The following is a 17,878-nucleotide window of genomic DNA, read 5'->3' as shown; positions in this document are numbered from 1 at the left end:
TAAAGAAAGTTTGGGAAAGAATCTTGCTTATAGAGTGGGGTGCCTCCAAGCACTTATGTAGAGGAGTTAGGTTTGCTGACCCATGGACCTAGAGCTGAGTGCCTTCAGGCTGAGGCATGTGGTGTAGTCGTGTGTCCTATGGGCATTTATAGGACACAAGACTAGACTGGAACAATTGTGTCTTGAGCATTTCTGACCCAAAATTGTAACCTGCTAACTTCCTTAATAGCTATGAGTATGGTGTTTGAGTCCTGTGTGGCCAATGCAATGAATTATCAGACCTAGCCGAGTAAGGGGATTGGGGGAGGATGGTCTACTGCAATGAATGATCAGACCTAGCTGAGTAAGGGGAAGGTGGTGGGAAGATGGTCTATTGTCACATATTTTTGCAACTGGGATTACTGTGACCAAGTGAGATTCATACCATGTATGCAAGGATGGATAAATATTAGAAAAACAATCAATGTAATCCACCACATAAATATAACAAAAGAAAAGAACCACACAATCATATTTATTGATATAGAAAAGCATTTGACAAAATCCAATACTTATTCCTGAAAGGAACCCTCAACAAAACAGGATTAGAAGGGAAATACCTTAATATAATTAAGGAATTACAAAACTAATAGCCAGCATTATTCTCAATGGAGAGAAACTGAAAGCATTCTCTTTGCAGACAGGAATGACACAAAGATGCCTTTTATCACCACTCTTACTTAATATAGTAATGGAAGACTTAACCAGAGCTATAAGATCAGAAAGTGAAATTAAAGACATTGAAATCGGCAAAGAAGACATTAAAGTCTTTCTATGTGCACATATAATCCTATCAAAGACTCAGCAAGAAAATTATTCGAACTCAATGAAACATTCAGCAAAGTTGCGAGGTACAAAATCAACATACAAAAATCAATCAAATTCTTTTACACTAATAAAGAGAGCTCTAAAAAAGAAATCAAGAAAACAGTATCATTGACATCGTTGTAAGATGCCATCAAGTTGGTTTTGACTCATAGCAACTCTGTTTTGGGTTTCTAAGGACCAACTGTTCAGTTTGAACCACCGATTTTGAGGTTCAAGCTGACCTTGCGGTCCAGTGCTTTATCGTATAACCCCACACCTGGAAAGCCACCCAAAATATGGAATACTTAAGAATAAATCCAACCACAGAAACAAAAGATCTTTACAAAGAAAATCACAAAATATTACTACAAGAGGCCAAAAGAAACCTACAAAAATAGAATATACCACATTCATGTATAGTAAGATTTAACATTGTGAAAATATCAACACTATCTAAAGCAATCTATAGATATAATGCAATCCCAATCCAGATTTCAGTATCATTTTTTAAAGAGATGGAAAAAGTAATCATTAACTTTATGTGGAAAGGAGAAACCCCAGATATCAAAGCTTTACAAAAGAAGAAGAACAAAGAAGTAATAGCACAAATAACACTAGCAAACATAACTGAAAACTCAGAATAAGCAGAAAACTGGGCCCTCTTAAAAATTACACACAAATTATGTACATCAAAAGATTTTACAAAATCAGTAAAAAGAAAACCCACATACTCAGGGTAAAAAGTGTTGGCAATGGAATATCAGATAAGGGAATGATCTCTAAATTTTATAGAAAATTTCAACACCTCAACAAGAAAAAGACAAATAATCCAATTTAAAAATGGGCAAAGGACACTTCACCAAAGATGACATGCAAGCGACCAACAAACATCATTAGCTATTGTTAAGTGCCATTTAGTCAGTTCTGAGGATTTCCAAGGAGCAGTTGGTGGGTTTGAACTGCTGACCTTGCAGTTCAAGCTGAGTTTGTAGTCAGTGCTTATCCTATGGCACCACCAGACTCATTAGCCATTTTGTTGTTGTTGTTGTTGTTAAGTGCCATCAAATCAATTACAACTCAAAGTGTCCCTGTGTGAGGTTTCCAAAGAGCAAATAGTGGGTTTGAAGAGCAAACTTTGAAGTTCAAACCAACCTTGCAGTTCAGTCCATTATCTTGCAGTACCACACCAGGATTCCATTATCCATTGTTGTTGTTTTTAAGTGCTGTTGAGTTGGTTCTGACTCATAGCAACTCTGTACAGGGTTTCCAAGGAGTGGGTGGAGAATTTGAACCGCTGACCTTGTGGTTCAAGCCAACCTTACAGTCAGTGCTTTATCCCACAGCACCATACCATTTAGAGAGATGCAAATCAAAATAGCAATGATGTAGCATCTCATCTCAGCACTAATAGCAAAATTAAAAATATATATATACACACACACACACACACACACACAAAACCCCAGAAAACAGCAAATAAATGTCAAGGGTGTTGAGAGACTGGGACCCTTCTATGCTGCGGGTGGGACTGTAAAATGGTGCAACCACTGAGGAAACCAGTATGATGCTTCCTCAAAAAGTTTGAAATAGCAATATTGTATGATCCAGAAATCCCTTTACTTTGGTATATATCCCCAAGAAATAAGAGCCACGACATGAATAGATACATGCGTATCTATGTTCATTGTAGCATGATTCACAATAGCAAAAAGATGGCGACAGCTCAAATGCTAATCAATGGAAGAATGGATAAATAAACCTTGGTGCATGCATACGATGGAATACTATGCAGTGTTGAAGAATAACAACAAATCTGCAAAACACCTCATTATATGGATCAACCCAGAGGACATCATGCTGAGTGAAATTAATCAACCACAAAAGTACAAATATTATATAAGAAAAGTACTTCCTACTAAAAGAGGTGGGAGGGAAGAGAGAATAATTAACCAGTTAGAGAGTAGGCATATATAACACTAGTAAGAAACACTCACTTGGAGGTAGTTAACTACACAAAATCAAAAAGACAGCATTTGCCTAAGGAAAAATTCAGAAGGGTTGGGAAGGAGGGTGGAATGGGAGCACATGGAAAAAGTGGGATATCTGATGTTCTATGGAGGAAACTGCAATTTATTAAAATGAGACATAAGAGGGTTTTCTGTTTTCTGATTTTTTGACTTTCTAATTTCTAGCAATTTTCTCTAATTAAAAAAAAAATATTACTGTTTTGTGGTATAGCACATGCCTAATTGTTGTAAATATTTAAGAGGCACTTGAAAAGAAAGTACGGCCTCTATAGTCATAGTGGTTGTTGTTATGTGCCATGGAGTCTGTTCCGGCTCATAGTGACCCTGTACAGGGTTTCTGAGGCTGTAAATCTTTACGGGAGCAGAAAGCCCCATCTTTCTCCCGTGGAGTGGCTGGTAATTTTGAACTGCTGACCTGTAGGTTTGCAGCCCGATTCATAACCACTACACTACCAGAACTCCTTATAAGATTCTAAATGTAGCCCTTTAGATCGTCCTAGTCCATTAAATTTTTTATAATTTATGTAGTCTGGTTTATATGTTGTATACTTGTTCTGTCATGACCTAGGGACAAATTAATATTTCTTATCACTGTATTGCTATTTATCTTTAATTCTTATTCATGAACATGGATACATTGATATTTAATGCATACATATTAATAACTATTTTATCTTGATTGTAAATTGGATCCTTTGGTCCTTTGACAGTAAAAAGCCAATTCTTTAATTCATTTAATGCTTTCTGGCCTGAATTCTGCTTTCATATTAAAATAGAAATCTTACTTTTTAGTGTTTGTGTACTTTTAATGGCATCTTTTGAACAAGGTGTCCCACATTTTCATTCTGCACTGGGAGGCACAAATTACCTAGCAGTCCAGTACACAATAGATTTAAAGAGTTTTTAAGGTCATATCCCTATACTCTTGATAAGCATGGCCTTCTACAAAAGGTCACTTGGAACCGCAGTCAGAACTAAGGTGCAGGATGACCACTCAAACATATACATATGTTCAAGCCTCAAGTCCTGCTCGTCATAATCCAGTCAAATGATCTAGCATATCACAAAATAAGATGAGAGAACAAAAAAGAATGTAATGAAAAGGAGTTCCAACTTTTGTTGTGTTTACATGTAAAACATGCTTCTGTTTTACTAATGTAAAGACTTCCAGAGGAATGGTTACGGAAACTAAGAAAATATGATCATTGTAATTAATGAGAAGCAAATACTCTCCAGATGGGTCAACCTGGCTGCAAAACCTTTTTATTACCTTTCTAAGAGAAATTTCTGCAGTAACCCATAAGAAGCATAATGCAAGGGAAACCAAAGGTCCACTGTAAGATATCTAAAGGGATTTGTTTTTAATTTAGTATGATGTATGTTTAATGAAACTAGAGTCGTTCACAAAGTAAATACAAATACGGTGCAATCACATTTTTAAATTAGTCTCACAATTCCTTAAACATCTGTTTTTTTTTTTAGAGGAGAAAAAGGTGTCTTGGTACAGTAAATTCATATGCTGAAGCAAAGTGTAAGTTTTCCCCCTAATACTTACTTCCTTTAAATACTGTAGCAAATGCATCCCTTCAGGTTGGAACTTGATCATCTAAAACCATCAAACAAAAATACCAAAAGAATTCTCCCTGTAATTCCACTGATTTTTCTCTTCTTATTAGCAGAGATATAAAAATCTGTTAAACACCTGGTGCTTTTTTTTTCACACATTTTCATTAAAATTACCATTTTTATAAGGAATGAGTGAAAACCATAGGGAATCTTGGTAGAAACGAAGCCCATAAAATAAGTGAAAGTACTTGGATATGTGAATTCATTGTTTTAAGATAAGAGACAAGTAGTACAAATGATTAGCAACACAAATAGCAAAAATGGAACATAATAGGCTTCACACTGTCAAATTGCAATTTAGAAGCCTGAGTAATTCTTGAATAAAAAGACAGAGCAAAAATGAGCCATTGAATATATGTCCACACACGATACTTCTCATAGAATGCTACGCTTGTCTTCTTCTCTCATACCCAGGCAACAGTATCTCAGCAACTGTAAGGCATATACATGCATTCTTTGACTTGTTTAATTTTCTTATAGCCTTTCATTAAGTTTACTTTTATTATTTCTCCTCTCTTACTTTCTTATGGAGATGTCAATTTGGAAGGCAGAAGAAGAGGCAAAAATTTCCTGCTGTATTTATCCTAGTCACAGCTCCAACTTTAACCTCGTATCTCCTCTCTTTTGCTTCTTCACAGTGAACCTGTATTTGCACTTATGACTCTCCTGATTCTGGTCCTTCATTCTTTTATGTGGCAACTTTTCTCTTATTATTCCTTCTGTTGTTGTAGTTCACATTTGCAGAATTATCACATAAGCAAACAGGCATTTGTTTCCATATACACATAAATCCTATACCTCACCTCACCTGTCCCTAGTCACCATCAAATGGGACCACACGTCCCTTATAAGCATTGCTTCATGTCACATGAGATTAAAAGACACACAGAACTCAAACTGATCACTATCTAATGTAATGGCAAATGTCACTGTTTAATCTGGATAGCAAATGTCAAGAATCAACGTGAAAGTAAACTAACAGGTCTCAAACATGCTCGTGTTTATTCAGCTTCAACCTGTTTTGTTGGAGTCATTTGTTGAAGTTCTTTCCCAGAGCATACACTTGACACATGGAACTGAGAAAAAGTTGATTCTCAAAACCCAGGAGAGAAGAACTGACTGCTTTCTGACTGAGAATGGTGGTCATGAAGAGCTTGTACCCCAGGAAAGGACAAACGTACCTTTGTAATTGCACTGAAGACCTTTTCCAGAATGGCATTGGGCTGAGCAATCTGTGGTCCACTGGCCTGGATGTTGAGGGCTATAGCACAAGGTTTGGCTATAAATCTAAAAACAAAACAAAACCAACAATGTAGGTCAAAAGTTATTCTTTCTATGTTGTTGTTGTTGTAAGTGCTGCCGAGTTGGTTCTGACCCGTAGTGACCCTGGATAGGGTTAAGATATGTCCATACACAATACTTCTCTTAGAATGCTACTTTTCTATTCTTCTCTCAGAAGCAACTGATGAGCTTGAACCGCCAACCTTGCTGTTCAAGTCAACTTTGCAGTCCAGCACATTAACCCGCAGCACTATACCAGCATTCCTTCTATAGCTGCCTAGAATATCACCAGTTATACATTAACCAACTGTCCCAATAAAATGTTAACGGTATTTTCTGAGTACACATTGCCAGCACTCATGTCTGAACTAGAAAGCAGGCTAAACTTTTGCTTTCTCCATTAGTCTCCCATCAATAGCAACGGTGAAAAGGAAATCTTCTTAACACATTTGAACACCTGATCCCCACATTCTAATGAGACTCAAGAGAAGACTATCAAATGTCAAATGTACCTGCATAAATTAGGAACCCACTGCCATCAAGTTGATTCCAACTCATAGCAACACTATAGAACAGAGTAGAATTAATTGTTCAGTAGGGTTGCCGAAGCTTGTAAACCTTTATGGAAGCAAACAGCCTCATCGTACTCCTGCAGAGCAGCTGCTGGGTTTGAACCTCTGACCTTGAGGTAGCAGCCCAATGCTTACTTCACAGCACCACCAGGTCTCCTTACTTAAGTGAGTTATGCAAATAAAATAAACCATGTTTTTAAAATAATATTGTTTATACTCATCAACTAGGTCTGATACAACCAGCCAAAAATATGAAAATCTGTTGCTATTGAGTCAATTCCTATGCATAGAGACTTTATAGGACAGATTTGAACTGCCAACTGAGTCCCAATGCTGAAATCTCTATGGAAGTAGATGGCTACATTTTTCTTTCATGGAGCAGCTGGTGGGTTCGAACCGCTAACCTTTATGTCAGCAAACGAATCCTAACCATTATACCACCAGTGTTCCTTAAACTAGTAATAATCCTGCTTTATTTTTACTTTGACAAAGTGTTTATTAAGCATCTGATTATACATGTTCATAAACACAAGGTGTGATGTGGATGGTTTGCACTCACATACTAACCTAAAGGTTGGCAATTCAAACTCACCCAGTGGTGTTGAAGAAAGACCTGATGAAAACCCTGTGGAGCTCAGTTTTGTTCTGTAACACATAGGGTCACTCCGAGTGCATACAGCCTCCATGGAAAAAGGTTTGGTTTTGTGACATTAGTCATAAGCTTGGCTATTTTGTCCTATAATGGTTAACCAACCAGCCAGTTGCCATTGCCCGGATTCGGCTTATGGCAACACCATGTGCTACAAAGCAGAACTATGCTTCATTTTTCATAGGTGTGACTTTGTAGAAACAGACTGCCAGGTCTTTCTTCTGAGGCACCTTTGATAGGGTTCACACTTCTAAACTTTTGATTAGAGCTGAATGCTTAACCATTTTCGACACTCAGGGAGACTTTCCTATAATCAAAATGTGCTATCTTCTGCCCAATTCCTTGTGGCTTCCTACAGTTCCCCGCTTTGTGGTTATTTGTCTCTTTCTCACAAGATATAATTGTTCTTATTGTTAAGTGCCATTGTGTCAGTTCCAACCAATAGCAACCCTATAGAGTTTCCGAGGAGCAGCTGGTGAGCTTGAACCGCCAACCTTGCAGTTCAACCCTATTTGCAATCTAGTCCATTAGCCCACAGTGCCACAGCAGGACTCCACAAGATATAAAAAGGGATGTAAAAGGGTATGAAATCCACACAGACAAGTTAAAAAGTCCAAAATGCTTATGAGCATCAGCAAATGACTATACCAAGAATAGGATTCTTGGTATGTGAATGAGACAGTAAATAAACACAGGTGGCCTGAATGGGGCCCCAAGGTCTCTCAAATTGTGTAAAAAAGAAAAAGTATTTACTTATAACTTTAAGAGTTATTTTAGACTACAAGCTCAAAAAAAGATTCTGCAAGCATCAATTTTCATAGTGCTATGTAACATTTTCCACTAATAAAAAACATCATTTACATGTCGATTTCAGTGACATGAATTTACATCCATTGGGTTGTGCAATTTTTTCATCGTATTTTACTGAAGTTCAGTGCCCCCTAAACAAGGACTCCCTCATTCTCCCTCACTTCTGTCTACCTGGTAACCACAGATAAGTTTGGTCTCTATACATTTGCCTATTATACATAATTCATATAAGTAAGATCATGCAATATTTGTCCCTTTATGACTGACATATTGCACTCAGCATGTTTTTAGGGTTCACCCATTTTGTAGTATGTACAAGGACTTCATTTCTCCTTTTAGTTGAATATTATTCCATCAAATGTGTTGTTGCTGTTGTCAAGTGCAGTTGTGTCAGTTCTGACTCATAGCAACCCTGTATAGGGTTTCCAAGAGTGGCTGGTGACTTATAGCAACCCTGTATAGGGTTTCCAAGAGTGGCTGGTGAATTTGAACCGCTGATCTTATCATTCAATCCAACCTTGTGGCCCAGTGCTTTATCCCAATTCATCTAACCATTAATCTGCTGATGGGCAGGTTATTATATCTTTTGGCTATTTTGAATAGTACTGCAGCAAGCATTAGTATACAAGTATGCTAAACACTTTTCACATGTTTGTTGGCTATTTGCATTTTGTTCTTCAATGAAAAGTCTATTCAAGTTCATTTTTGGATTGAGTTGCTTGTCGTTTTGTTGATAATTTGAAAATAATTTAACATCACATGATATTATTATCCAAGTGAATGTAATGTTGGCCAAATGGATAAATGTACAAGCCAGGTCATGAGTATCTTAGATGTAGCTTCTTTATTAGTATTTATCAGTGAGATTAGAGAACAGTAGGCAATGGACTAATGAAGTTCACATACACAGTACCACTTAATACCCTACCTAGTCGTATTTCAAATAAATAAATAAATTCATTCAAAGAGAAAATACAAAACGGTACATGAGCAAGCCTAGTCCAGGAAAAGTTAAAGAGAACATGATACAAATGTCTATTATAGTAGTTTCTCTGGGACCAAGTGGGAGGAAACAACCATTCTTTGTCAGTATGTAAATCTTCTAGAAACTGGAGTTTTCCCAAAACTTTTTCATTCTCAATTATTTTTAAAGCAAAAATTTCCAAGACACATTACACACGCGTCTACATTCTTAAAGAGAAATATAAGCTTTTCCTTATGACCGGTGTCTTCACTAACAACAGCAGTCATGGATATGGGGGCGGGGGGGAGGTGGTGGTGCTTTATGAATACAGACTACAGAAGAGCAGCCAGAACTTCTTTCCTTGACAAAGTTTCCTGCTTTGTGGTGATTTGCTTTTTCATTGTACAGGTGTAATGAATGAAAAGAAATGAGGTCCAAGGAAAGGGGTAAGTATCAAAAGTGTCTAAATTAATTTGGTGTAAAGGCCAAAATCAACTTCTCTTCCATATTGGATTCCGCTCCAGACCTCTTTTCCCCATTCCCACAACTTGGAAACAGTTTAAATTCATGTTTGGTATTTGTCTTCATCATCCTTGTAATTTCCTGTTGGCCTAGTATATAGTCTTCTTCTTTCTTCATGAATACTTTCAATCAGAAGCTGACCATTTTATGTTTGTTTACCCTCACATTCAATCCAGAAACAGATTATTTCATCTTTATTTACCCCTACCTTCAGTAAATAAGTTTTCACTGTTCCAGAATCCTAGTGTGGGTTAATGCACTGTGGGTTAATGCACTGGACTGCAAGTTGTTTGAAATGCAAAGTCAGCGGTTCAAGCTCACCAGCCACTCCTCAGAAATCCTATACAAGGTCGCTATGAGTCAGAACCAACTGGACGGCACTTAACAAGACCAACAACCATCTTCCATTAAGGAATTCTGCTGGTACAGTGGTTAAGAGCTGGACTGTTAACCAAAATTTGAACTGACCAGGCACTCTGAATCATGAAAAAAAAGATGTAGCAATTTGCTTCTGTAGAAAATACAACCTTGGAACCTCTATGGAAAGTTTTACTCTGTTCTATAGTATTGATAAAAGTTGGTGTCAAACTGACAGCCACTGGTTTGGTTGTTTTGATTTTGTTTTTCAATTACCATCATCCACTAGAAAAAGTTGGATTTTTTTCAGTGTTGATGTTTACAAGTCATCAAAACTGGAAGAGGACAGAGTCAAAGACAGACGAGAAAGAGATGAGGGGTTGGATAAAGCATGCTACAAATACAATATTTGAAAAGAAATATGTACTTTCAAGCTTTGATGATGAGTATCTCTACCAGGAAATACTTAATTTTTTTAATCAAAGGCAGCAATACCACTTTCAAAAGATCAAACATCTGTAAAGTACTTTCATGTATTATAACATATTTGAAAGTAAATACAGTAAAGATGCAAGCTTTTGAAAATACCAATCTCAGTTTAAAAACTGAGAAATCATATAAGACATTCGTACTTTTCAAGTCTATTTGAAAAATACATATTTGTATTTAAAACATGAATTAAAGCATCTGTCCACAAGGGACTGAAGCAAACTCCGGTCAGTAGTGTGGCAATAAGGAATAATTAAACTGAGGCTATGTTTTTCCTTAAAAAATTATAGTCCTGGAAACTATTTATAGGGTTGCTATGAGTTAGAATCAACTTGATGGTGTTGGGTTTGTGTATCAACTAGAATCCTAATAGCAATACTTTTTGACTTACGCTAGTATGTGTGTGTATATGGGTGCACAAACATATAGGCATACCTGTGTTGTTGTTAAGTGCCTTTGAGTCGGTTCCAACTCATAGTGACCCCATATAGGGTTTCCAAAGTGAGCTTGAACTGCCGACCTTGTGATTTAAACCAACTGTGCAGTCCCGTGCTTTATTCAGCAACAACATACCAGGACTCCAATAAAGCACAGATGGGCACAACTGTGGATACTTCCTAGACATAACCAAATACCTCATAGGATTGGTTTACTCAGTTTGAGGGTTTAGGATCAAAGTCTCCTGGGAGTACTCTGTCAATTGGCATAACACAGTTCATAGTGTGTATGTTGTACATCCTAGATTGCGAAGTAATATCTAGTGTCTTAAAAAGTTGCAAACATCCATATAAAATACAAATACTTATTTCTGTTTGAAGCAAAAGATAAAGAACGACATCAAAGACTCAAAGGTGAAACTAGTCTACAGGACCTCATCTATCTTGAGACCAGAAGAACAAGATAGTGCTCAACTCCCACTCGACCAGTGACACAGAAATCTTGGATAGCATGGGTAAAAAATGTGGAACAAAATGCAAATATGTAAAAAGACTAGACTTACTGGACTGGTAGAGACTGGGGGAACCCTGGAACTATTGCCCTGAGACACCCTTTAAAGCTGGACTGAAACTACACTGAGTCACCTTTCAGCTAAATAACAGATTGGATCATAAAATAAATTTAAGTCACCTGTGAATACTGTGCTCCTAGAAGCTCACCTATATTACACCAGACAGTCAACATTTACCTAAAACAAACAGAAGAAGGTAAGAGTGGGCACGAAAGCTAGTAAAATGAAAATGGAACAACTACAAAGTAAATGAGAATGCTCATAAATTGTGAAAAATGTAACCAATATTATTGAGCAACATGTCTAGAAACTGTTAAATGACAATTTACCTTGCAGTGTAAACTTTTATCAAAACCACAACAAACTATTATTTTAAATAATTAATAACATGGAAAATGCTCAGAAGTAAGAGGTAATTCATTGCTCATATGATCACCACTAATATACACATGTAATATGCACTATTTATATACACATATACATTCTAAAATATAAAATATACTGAAGATATTATAATAAAAGGTCACAATGTTTATTGCCAGGAGATGAAATTATGGCTTATTTTAATATTCTTTTTAAGCTTTCCTACATTTTAAAATACCTTTAAAATGAGAATGCAAACTTTAAAGACCAGAAAAAAATTGTATATATCTTTCAACAGAGATGCACAGAATATTCTGTATTCCAGGTAAGACTTAAAACCTCAATAGCACAAAAGTCTTTCAATGGAAGCCAGGAGACAGCTGCAATTCAGCTACTACCATGCAGGTCTTCAGGCAAAGGACTCCTATGACTGAGACAATGGAAAGAAAAGTAAGTGAAATCAAAATGAAAAGCCTTAACACAGTCCACAAAGACAATGCTCTGCATCCTACTTTATTGAGAAGCGTCTGGGATCGTAAAAGCGCACAGAGCAGCTATTGTTCTTTCCATGTGCTGAAGAAAGAAGAGTGATGAGAACTGAAGAGGCTTGGAATCCAATGGACTAATGAAAACATGTGAACATCAGTCTCCATGACTCTCAGATCAGAAGAACTAAATGATGCCTGGTTACCACTAACACATGGACTTCTCAGATGAAATACAAAGGAATCACATTGACCACAACTGTGGGAGGAGATGCTCGATAGCATCAGCCAAAACAAGGTCAGGGGGCAACTGAGGAACAGACCATCAATTGTTCATATGCAAGTTCAGACTGAAGTTGAAGAAAATTAAAACAAGTCCACGAGAGCCAACATGTGACCTAGTGTATATCTCACCTGAATTGAGAGACCATCTCAAGAACAGATTTGATGCATCAGACACTAATGACCAAAAGACTTGTGGGATGATATCAAGAACATCATACAGGAAGAAAGTAAAATGTTATTAAAAAGAAAGAAAAGACAAAAAAATGATGTCCTAAGACACTCTGAAACTTACTCTTGAGCAAACAGAAGCTAAAGCAAATGGAAGAAATGAGGAAGTAAAAAAGCTAAACAGAAAATTTCAAAGGGCAGCTTAAGAAGCCAAAGTCAAATATTATACTGAAACATGCAAAGACCTGGAGTTAGGAAATAACATGCTCCCATTTCTCAAGCTGAAAGATCTGAAGAAAAAATTCAAGCCTCAACTTGCAATATTGAAGGATGTTATGGGCAATTTGGAGTCCTGGTGTGGCATTGTAGGATAAGCACTGGACTCCTAACCACAAGGTCAATGGTTCAAACCCATCAGCTGCTTCTCAGAAACCTGTTACAGGATCACAATGAGTCGGAACTGCCTTGATGACACTTAACAAAAACAACAAAATGGGTGAAATATGGAGTGATGCAGAGAGCATCTTAAGATGAAGGAAGGAATAAACAGTTTCTGTAACAAAAAGAAATGTTTACTGCTCAGCTATTTCAAGAGCTAGCATATGATCAAGAACTGATAGTACTGAGGGAAGAAGTCCAAGCTGCACTGAAGGCTGATGAAAGACAAGGCTCCAGGAAACTGACAGAACACAAATTAAACTCTTTCCACAAACTGATGCCGCACTGGAGGTGCTCAGTCATCTATGTCAGGAAATCTAGAAGACAGCTACCTGACCAACAGAGTGGAAGAGATCTATATTTGTGCCCATTCCAGAGAGGTGACCCAACAAAGTGGGGAAATCACCTAACAATATCATTAATATCACAAGCAAGTAACATTTTGCTAGAGAAAATTGAAAAAAGATTGCCATGGTACAAAAACGGCTGCAACAGTAAAACAGGGAACTTCCTGAAGTTAAAGTTGGATTTGCAAGAGGACATGTAACTAGGGGTATTATTGCTGATGTCAGATGAATCTTGGCTGAAAGCATAGAATACCAGAAAGATACCTGTGCTTTATTGACTATGCAAAGGCTTTCAGTTTTATGGATCATGACAAACTATGGATAACATTGTGAGGAACAGGTAGTCCAGAAAATTTTGCTCATGGGGAACCTGTACAGAAACCAAGAAGTAGTTGTGCATCAGACAGAACAAGGGGATACTAAATGGTTTAAAATCATAAAAAGGGTGTGCCAGGGTTATAACCTACCATCATACTTATTCAATCTGCATGCTAAGCAAACAATCCAAGAGTCTGGATTATATGAAAAGAAACATGGCATCAAGATTGCTTGAAGGCTCATTAACAACCTGGAATACAGAGCTGACACAATCTTTCTTGCTGAAAGTAAAGAGAATTTAAATACTGGCTCATCAAAATCAAAGAATACAATCTTCAGTATGAATTGCAACTCAGTATAAAGAAAACAAAACTCCTCTCAACTGGACCAATAAATTACATCATAATAAATGGAGAAATGTTTGAAGTTGTCAAGGGTTTCATTTTGCTTGGATCCACAAGCAATACTCATGGAAGCAGCAATCAAGAAATCAAATGATGTATTGCTTTAGACAAATCTGCTGCAAAAGACCTCTTTAAATAGGCTTCAAAAACAGAGATACTAGATTGAGGACTAAGGTGTACCTGATCCAAGCCATGGCATTTTCAGTTGCCTCATATGCATGTTAATGTTGGACAATGAGTAAGGAAGATCATTTGAATTACAGTGTCGGAGAAGAACATTCAAAGTAGCATGGACTGCCAGAAGAACAAACAAGTTTGTCTCAGAAGAAGTACAGCCAATATGCACTTTTGAAAACAAGGATAGCGAGACTGTGTCTCTCATACTTCAGACATGCTATCAGGAGGGACCAGTCTCTGTAGCAGATTATCATGCTTGGTATAGTAGAGGGTGAGTGAAAAAGAAGACGCCCTCCCCTCCTATGAGAGGGATAGACAAGTGACAAAAGCAATTGGCTTAACATTGTGAGGATGGAGTAGGACTGGGCAGTGTTTCATTCTGTTGTGCATGGAAGCACAATGAGTTGGAACTGACTCAATGGCACCTGACAACAACTTCTCACTTATTAATATGGTTAGCTTTCAAAGACTACATTGTAATGGGAAAATTAACATCATGTGAAAACAGAGGAGGACCACAGTAGGTAACAAAATGCAGCAGAACTCCAAGTTACCCAGTTGGCAGATAACATCATTACGTAACTGAAAAACTACTGAGAATCATGGTCTCACTAAGTTGACACATGACCTTAGGCATCACAGCTAGTGCTATTCTCACCTCACATCTCATCATTTGTTACTTCCAGACATATATTGTCAATGTACGAAATAGATAGTAGATGTTTTACTGTTGTCGTAAATGCAAAATGTTGGGTAACAATATAATAAATAAGTGAGGAGTAGGTGGGTGCTGAGTGATTTTGAGGTGACGCTAGAAATCAAATAGCTTCTCTCTGTGCCTTCAGATGCCACAGAATTCTCTTTTTCCTTGTCTGTATAATGGAAATCATAATTACATTTTGTCTGCTATTAGGAAATATTTCTACATTACTGACATCCTAAGACCAATTGGAAGGGGTAGAGGTGTGGGAAGACAGCATGCAGAGTGGTATTCCTGCAAAAGTTAATTTTCTACTTAGGGGGGCTAAATCCAACTTTATTTCAAGAAAGCATAATAGAGCAAGGCCATATCCTAGGCACACTTACTCTGAACATGGAATGTAGGAAAGATTTTTTAATGTTTCTGAGCCCTAAGGTTGTTAGGTGTGGCACTGTGGGTTAATGTGCTGAACTGCAAAGTCACTTTGAACTGAAAGGTCGGCAGTTCAAGCACACACCAGTCATTCCTCGGAAACCTTTTACAGGGTCATTATGGGTCGGAACTGACTTGACAGCACTTAACAACAAAGTTGATGGTAGGGCTCAGAAATGGAGACAATAAAACCTAATTTGAAAATTTTGTTAGAATTGACAGAATTAGTGTGCAAAGTTCACCCAACAGTGACCAACATTTAGGAATTATTCAATAAGTCATGGCTATTTTTAAATTGGGGTTACAAGAAGCATACATCTTGCACATCAGGAGGTGCTCTAGTTTGTGTTGGTGAGTAACCTGTCATGGAAAGCCCAGACTCAGAAAAGGATGGCATCGATTCATGAAAGAGCCAGAAAACTTAGAAGAACTTAGTCTGTCACACTTGCTCCGGCTTCCTTCCTCCATGCCAGATTTTTCTATTTTAAAATCTCTGGAGAAATCATTCAAAAAGTCCCTTGGGCACGAAGCCTCCCTGTACATTTATTTGCAATTTCCTGTGAAACTATAATTATGTCAGAAGAAAAAAAGAAAACTTCTCTGGGTACCCTATTTTCGTTTTTCATCATGCTTGATTTAAAATCATTCTTTGTAGCTGAAATGTAAGTCCATTTCCTGTTAGCCTTCTAAAGAAGTGATGCAGTCAATAATCTCCTCAAATACTTAAAAACCTAAAGTTACCCTGCATGTGTCTCTCTTCTAGCATCAACAGCCAGAATCCTACAAACCTTCTTCATTTACTTCAATTTTCATATTTCATTATTATATGGAGTCTTTTCTCAACATATTCTATTTTATTTAAGGAAGTACAGGAGACCCTTAGAAATGTTCTGCTTTAAGAAGAAGAAGCAAATAATCCAAATAAGAAATGAGATGAGTGGCATTACAGCAGAACTAATGGAAATAAAAAAGATCTCAACAGAATACTATGAAAATCTGTACTCTAGCAAATTCAAAATCCTTACAGGAAATGGACAAATTTCTAGAAACACAACCTACTAATACAAACAGAGGTCGAAAAACTCAACAGACCCATAATAGAAAGAAAGAGAAAGATTGAAGAGGAGGTTTTTAAAACTCCCCCTAAAGGCACTGGCCCAGATGACTTCACTGGAGAATTTCACCAGACATTCAAAGAGCCTACAACATCACCACCACCCAATCTACTTCGCAGCATAGAACTCTATGAACTCAGCAAAACCCTGACACCAAAAGTAGGCAAAGATACCATGGTGGTGGTAGGGTGGTGTGCCACAGAGTCAGTTCTGACTCACAGTGAGCCTGCATAGGGTTTCTGAGGCTGTAAATCTTTACAGGAGCAGAAAGCCTCACCTTTCTCCCGCTGAGCAACTGGTAGACTCACACTACTGACTACAGTTAGCAGCCCAGTTCTTAATCCACTATGCTACCAGGGCTCCTTAAAGATACCATACAAAAAAGAAAATTACAGACCAATATCCTACATGAATACAGGCACAAAATTTCTCAACAAAATGCTAGCCAAGAGTCTTAGACTCTTCCATTCTCTTTCTGACCAGTAAATCCAGTCTTTTATTATAATTATTATTATTAAATAGTTTGAGTTTCATTCCACATTTTCTCCCACTCTATCTGAGACCCTCTAATGTGATCCCTTTCAGAGCAGTTGGCAGTGGTAGATTCACACGCTCTCTTCTTCTGGTCTCTGAGTAGTGGAGACTGATGTTCACGTTTCTTTGATCCATTGAACTAATTGATTCCAAGTCCCTGCAGTTCTTGTCACTCTTTTTTCTTTTGCAAATGGCTGACCTCAACCACTCTTCAGGTCTGAAAAGGAACTCACCAGCATAGCCTAATTTTCAGCCAAGCAGTAGATAGGGTACAACAACACTAGTAAGGCATGCTTACCATGCAATGGTCAACCATTCAAAAGCAAAAAGGCAACATTTTCCTAAGGACAAAGTTGATAAGGCATGGAAAGGTGGGTAGAATGCAAATAGGAATTTCAGGGATGAAACAGGATAGCTGTTGTAGCATGCAAGGGATTGTAATCATTGAGCGGATTTATTGAATGTAAAATTGATGATCTTGTCTGTAAACCTTCACTCAATTCACAATAGTTTAAAAATAAAATAATAATGCACAGACTTTTAGAATGATTCTAGCCAAGAGAATTCAACAGCACATCAGAAAAAATAATAAAAACACATCATGACCAAGTAGGATTCATACCAGGTATGCAAGGTTAGCCCAATATTAGAAAACCAATCAATGTTACACAAATAAAACAAAAGAATTACATGATCATCTCAATCAACTCAGAAAACACATTTGATAAAGTCCAACACTCATTCCTAATAAAAGTTCTAAAAAAAAATAGGAATAAAAGGAACATTTTTCAATGTAATAAAAAGCATTACAGAACCATCAGCTCACATTATTCTCAAGGGAGAGAGACTGAAAGTATTCCCTTTGAAAACAGGAACCAGACAAAGATGCCCTTTATCACCACTCTTACTTAACATTATACTGCAAGTCCTAGATAGAATGATAAGGCAAAAAAAAAAAAA

At 37.2% G+C, this 17,878-nt stretch overlaps 1 protein-coding gene across 2 annotated transcripts in view; it reads right to left on the bottom strand.

The window, feature by feature from the left end:
* The window catches only part of CERS6 (ceramide synthase 6), a 424,587-nt gene that overhangs the window by 299,735 nt on the left and 106,974 nt on the right, over positions 1–17,878 (bottom strand). For both annotated transcript variants that reach the window (XM_006867010.1, XM_006867009.1), the window contains exon 2: positions 5,681–5,786. In XM_006867010.1, coding sequence (XP_006867072.1) covers positions 5,681–5,786 — 106 coding nt within the window. The remainder of the gene's footprint in view (positions 1–5,680; positions 5,787–17,878) is intronic.

This window comes from Chrysochloris asiatica, unplaced genomic scaffold (genome assembly GCF_000296735.1).
Source record: "Chrysochloris asiatica unplaced genomic scaffold, ChrAsi1.0 scaffold00099, whole genome shotgun sequence".
Classification (NCBI taxonomy): domain Eukaryota; kingdom Metazoa; phylum Chordata; class Mammalia; order Afrosoricida; family Chrysochloridae; genus Chrysochloris; species Chrysochloris asiatica.
This window is presented reverse-complemented; position numbering and strand designations above follow the sequence as displayed.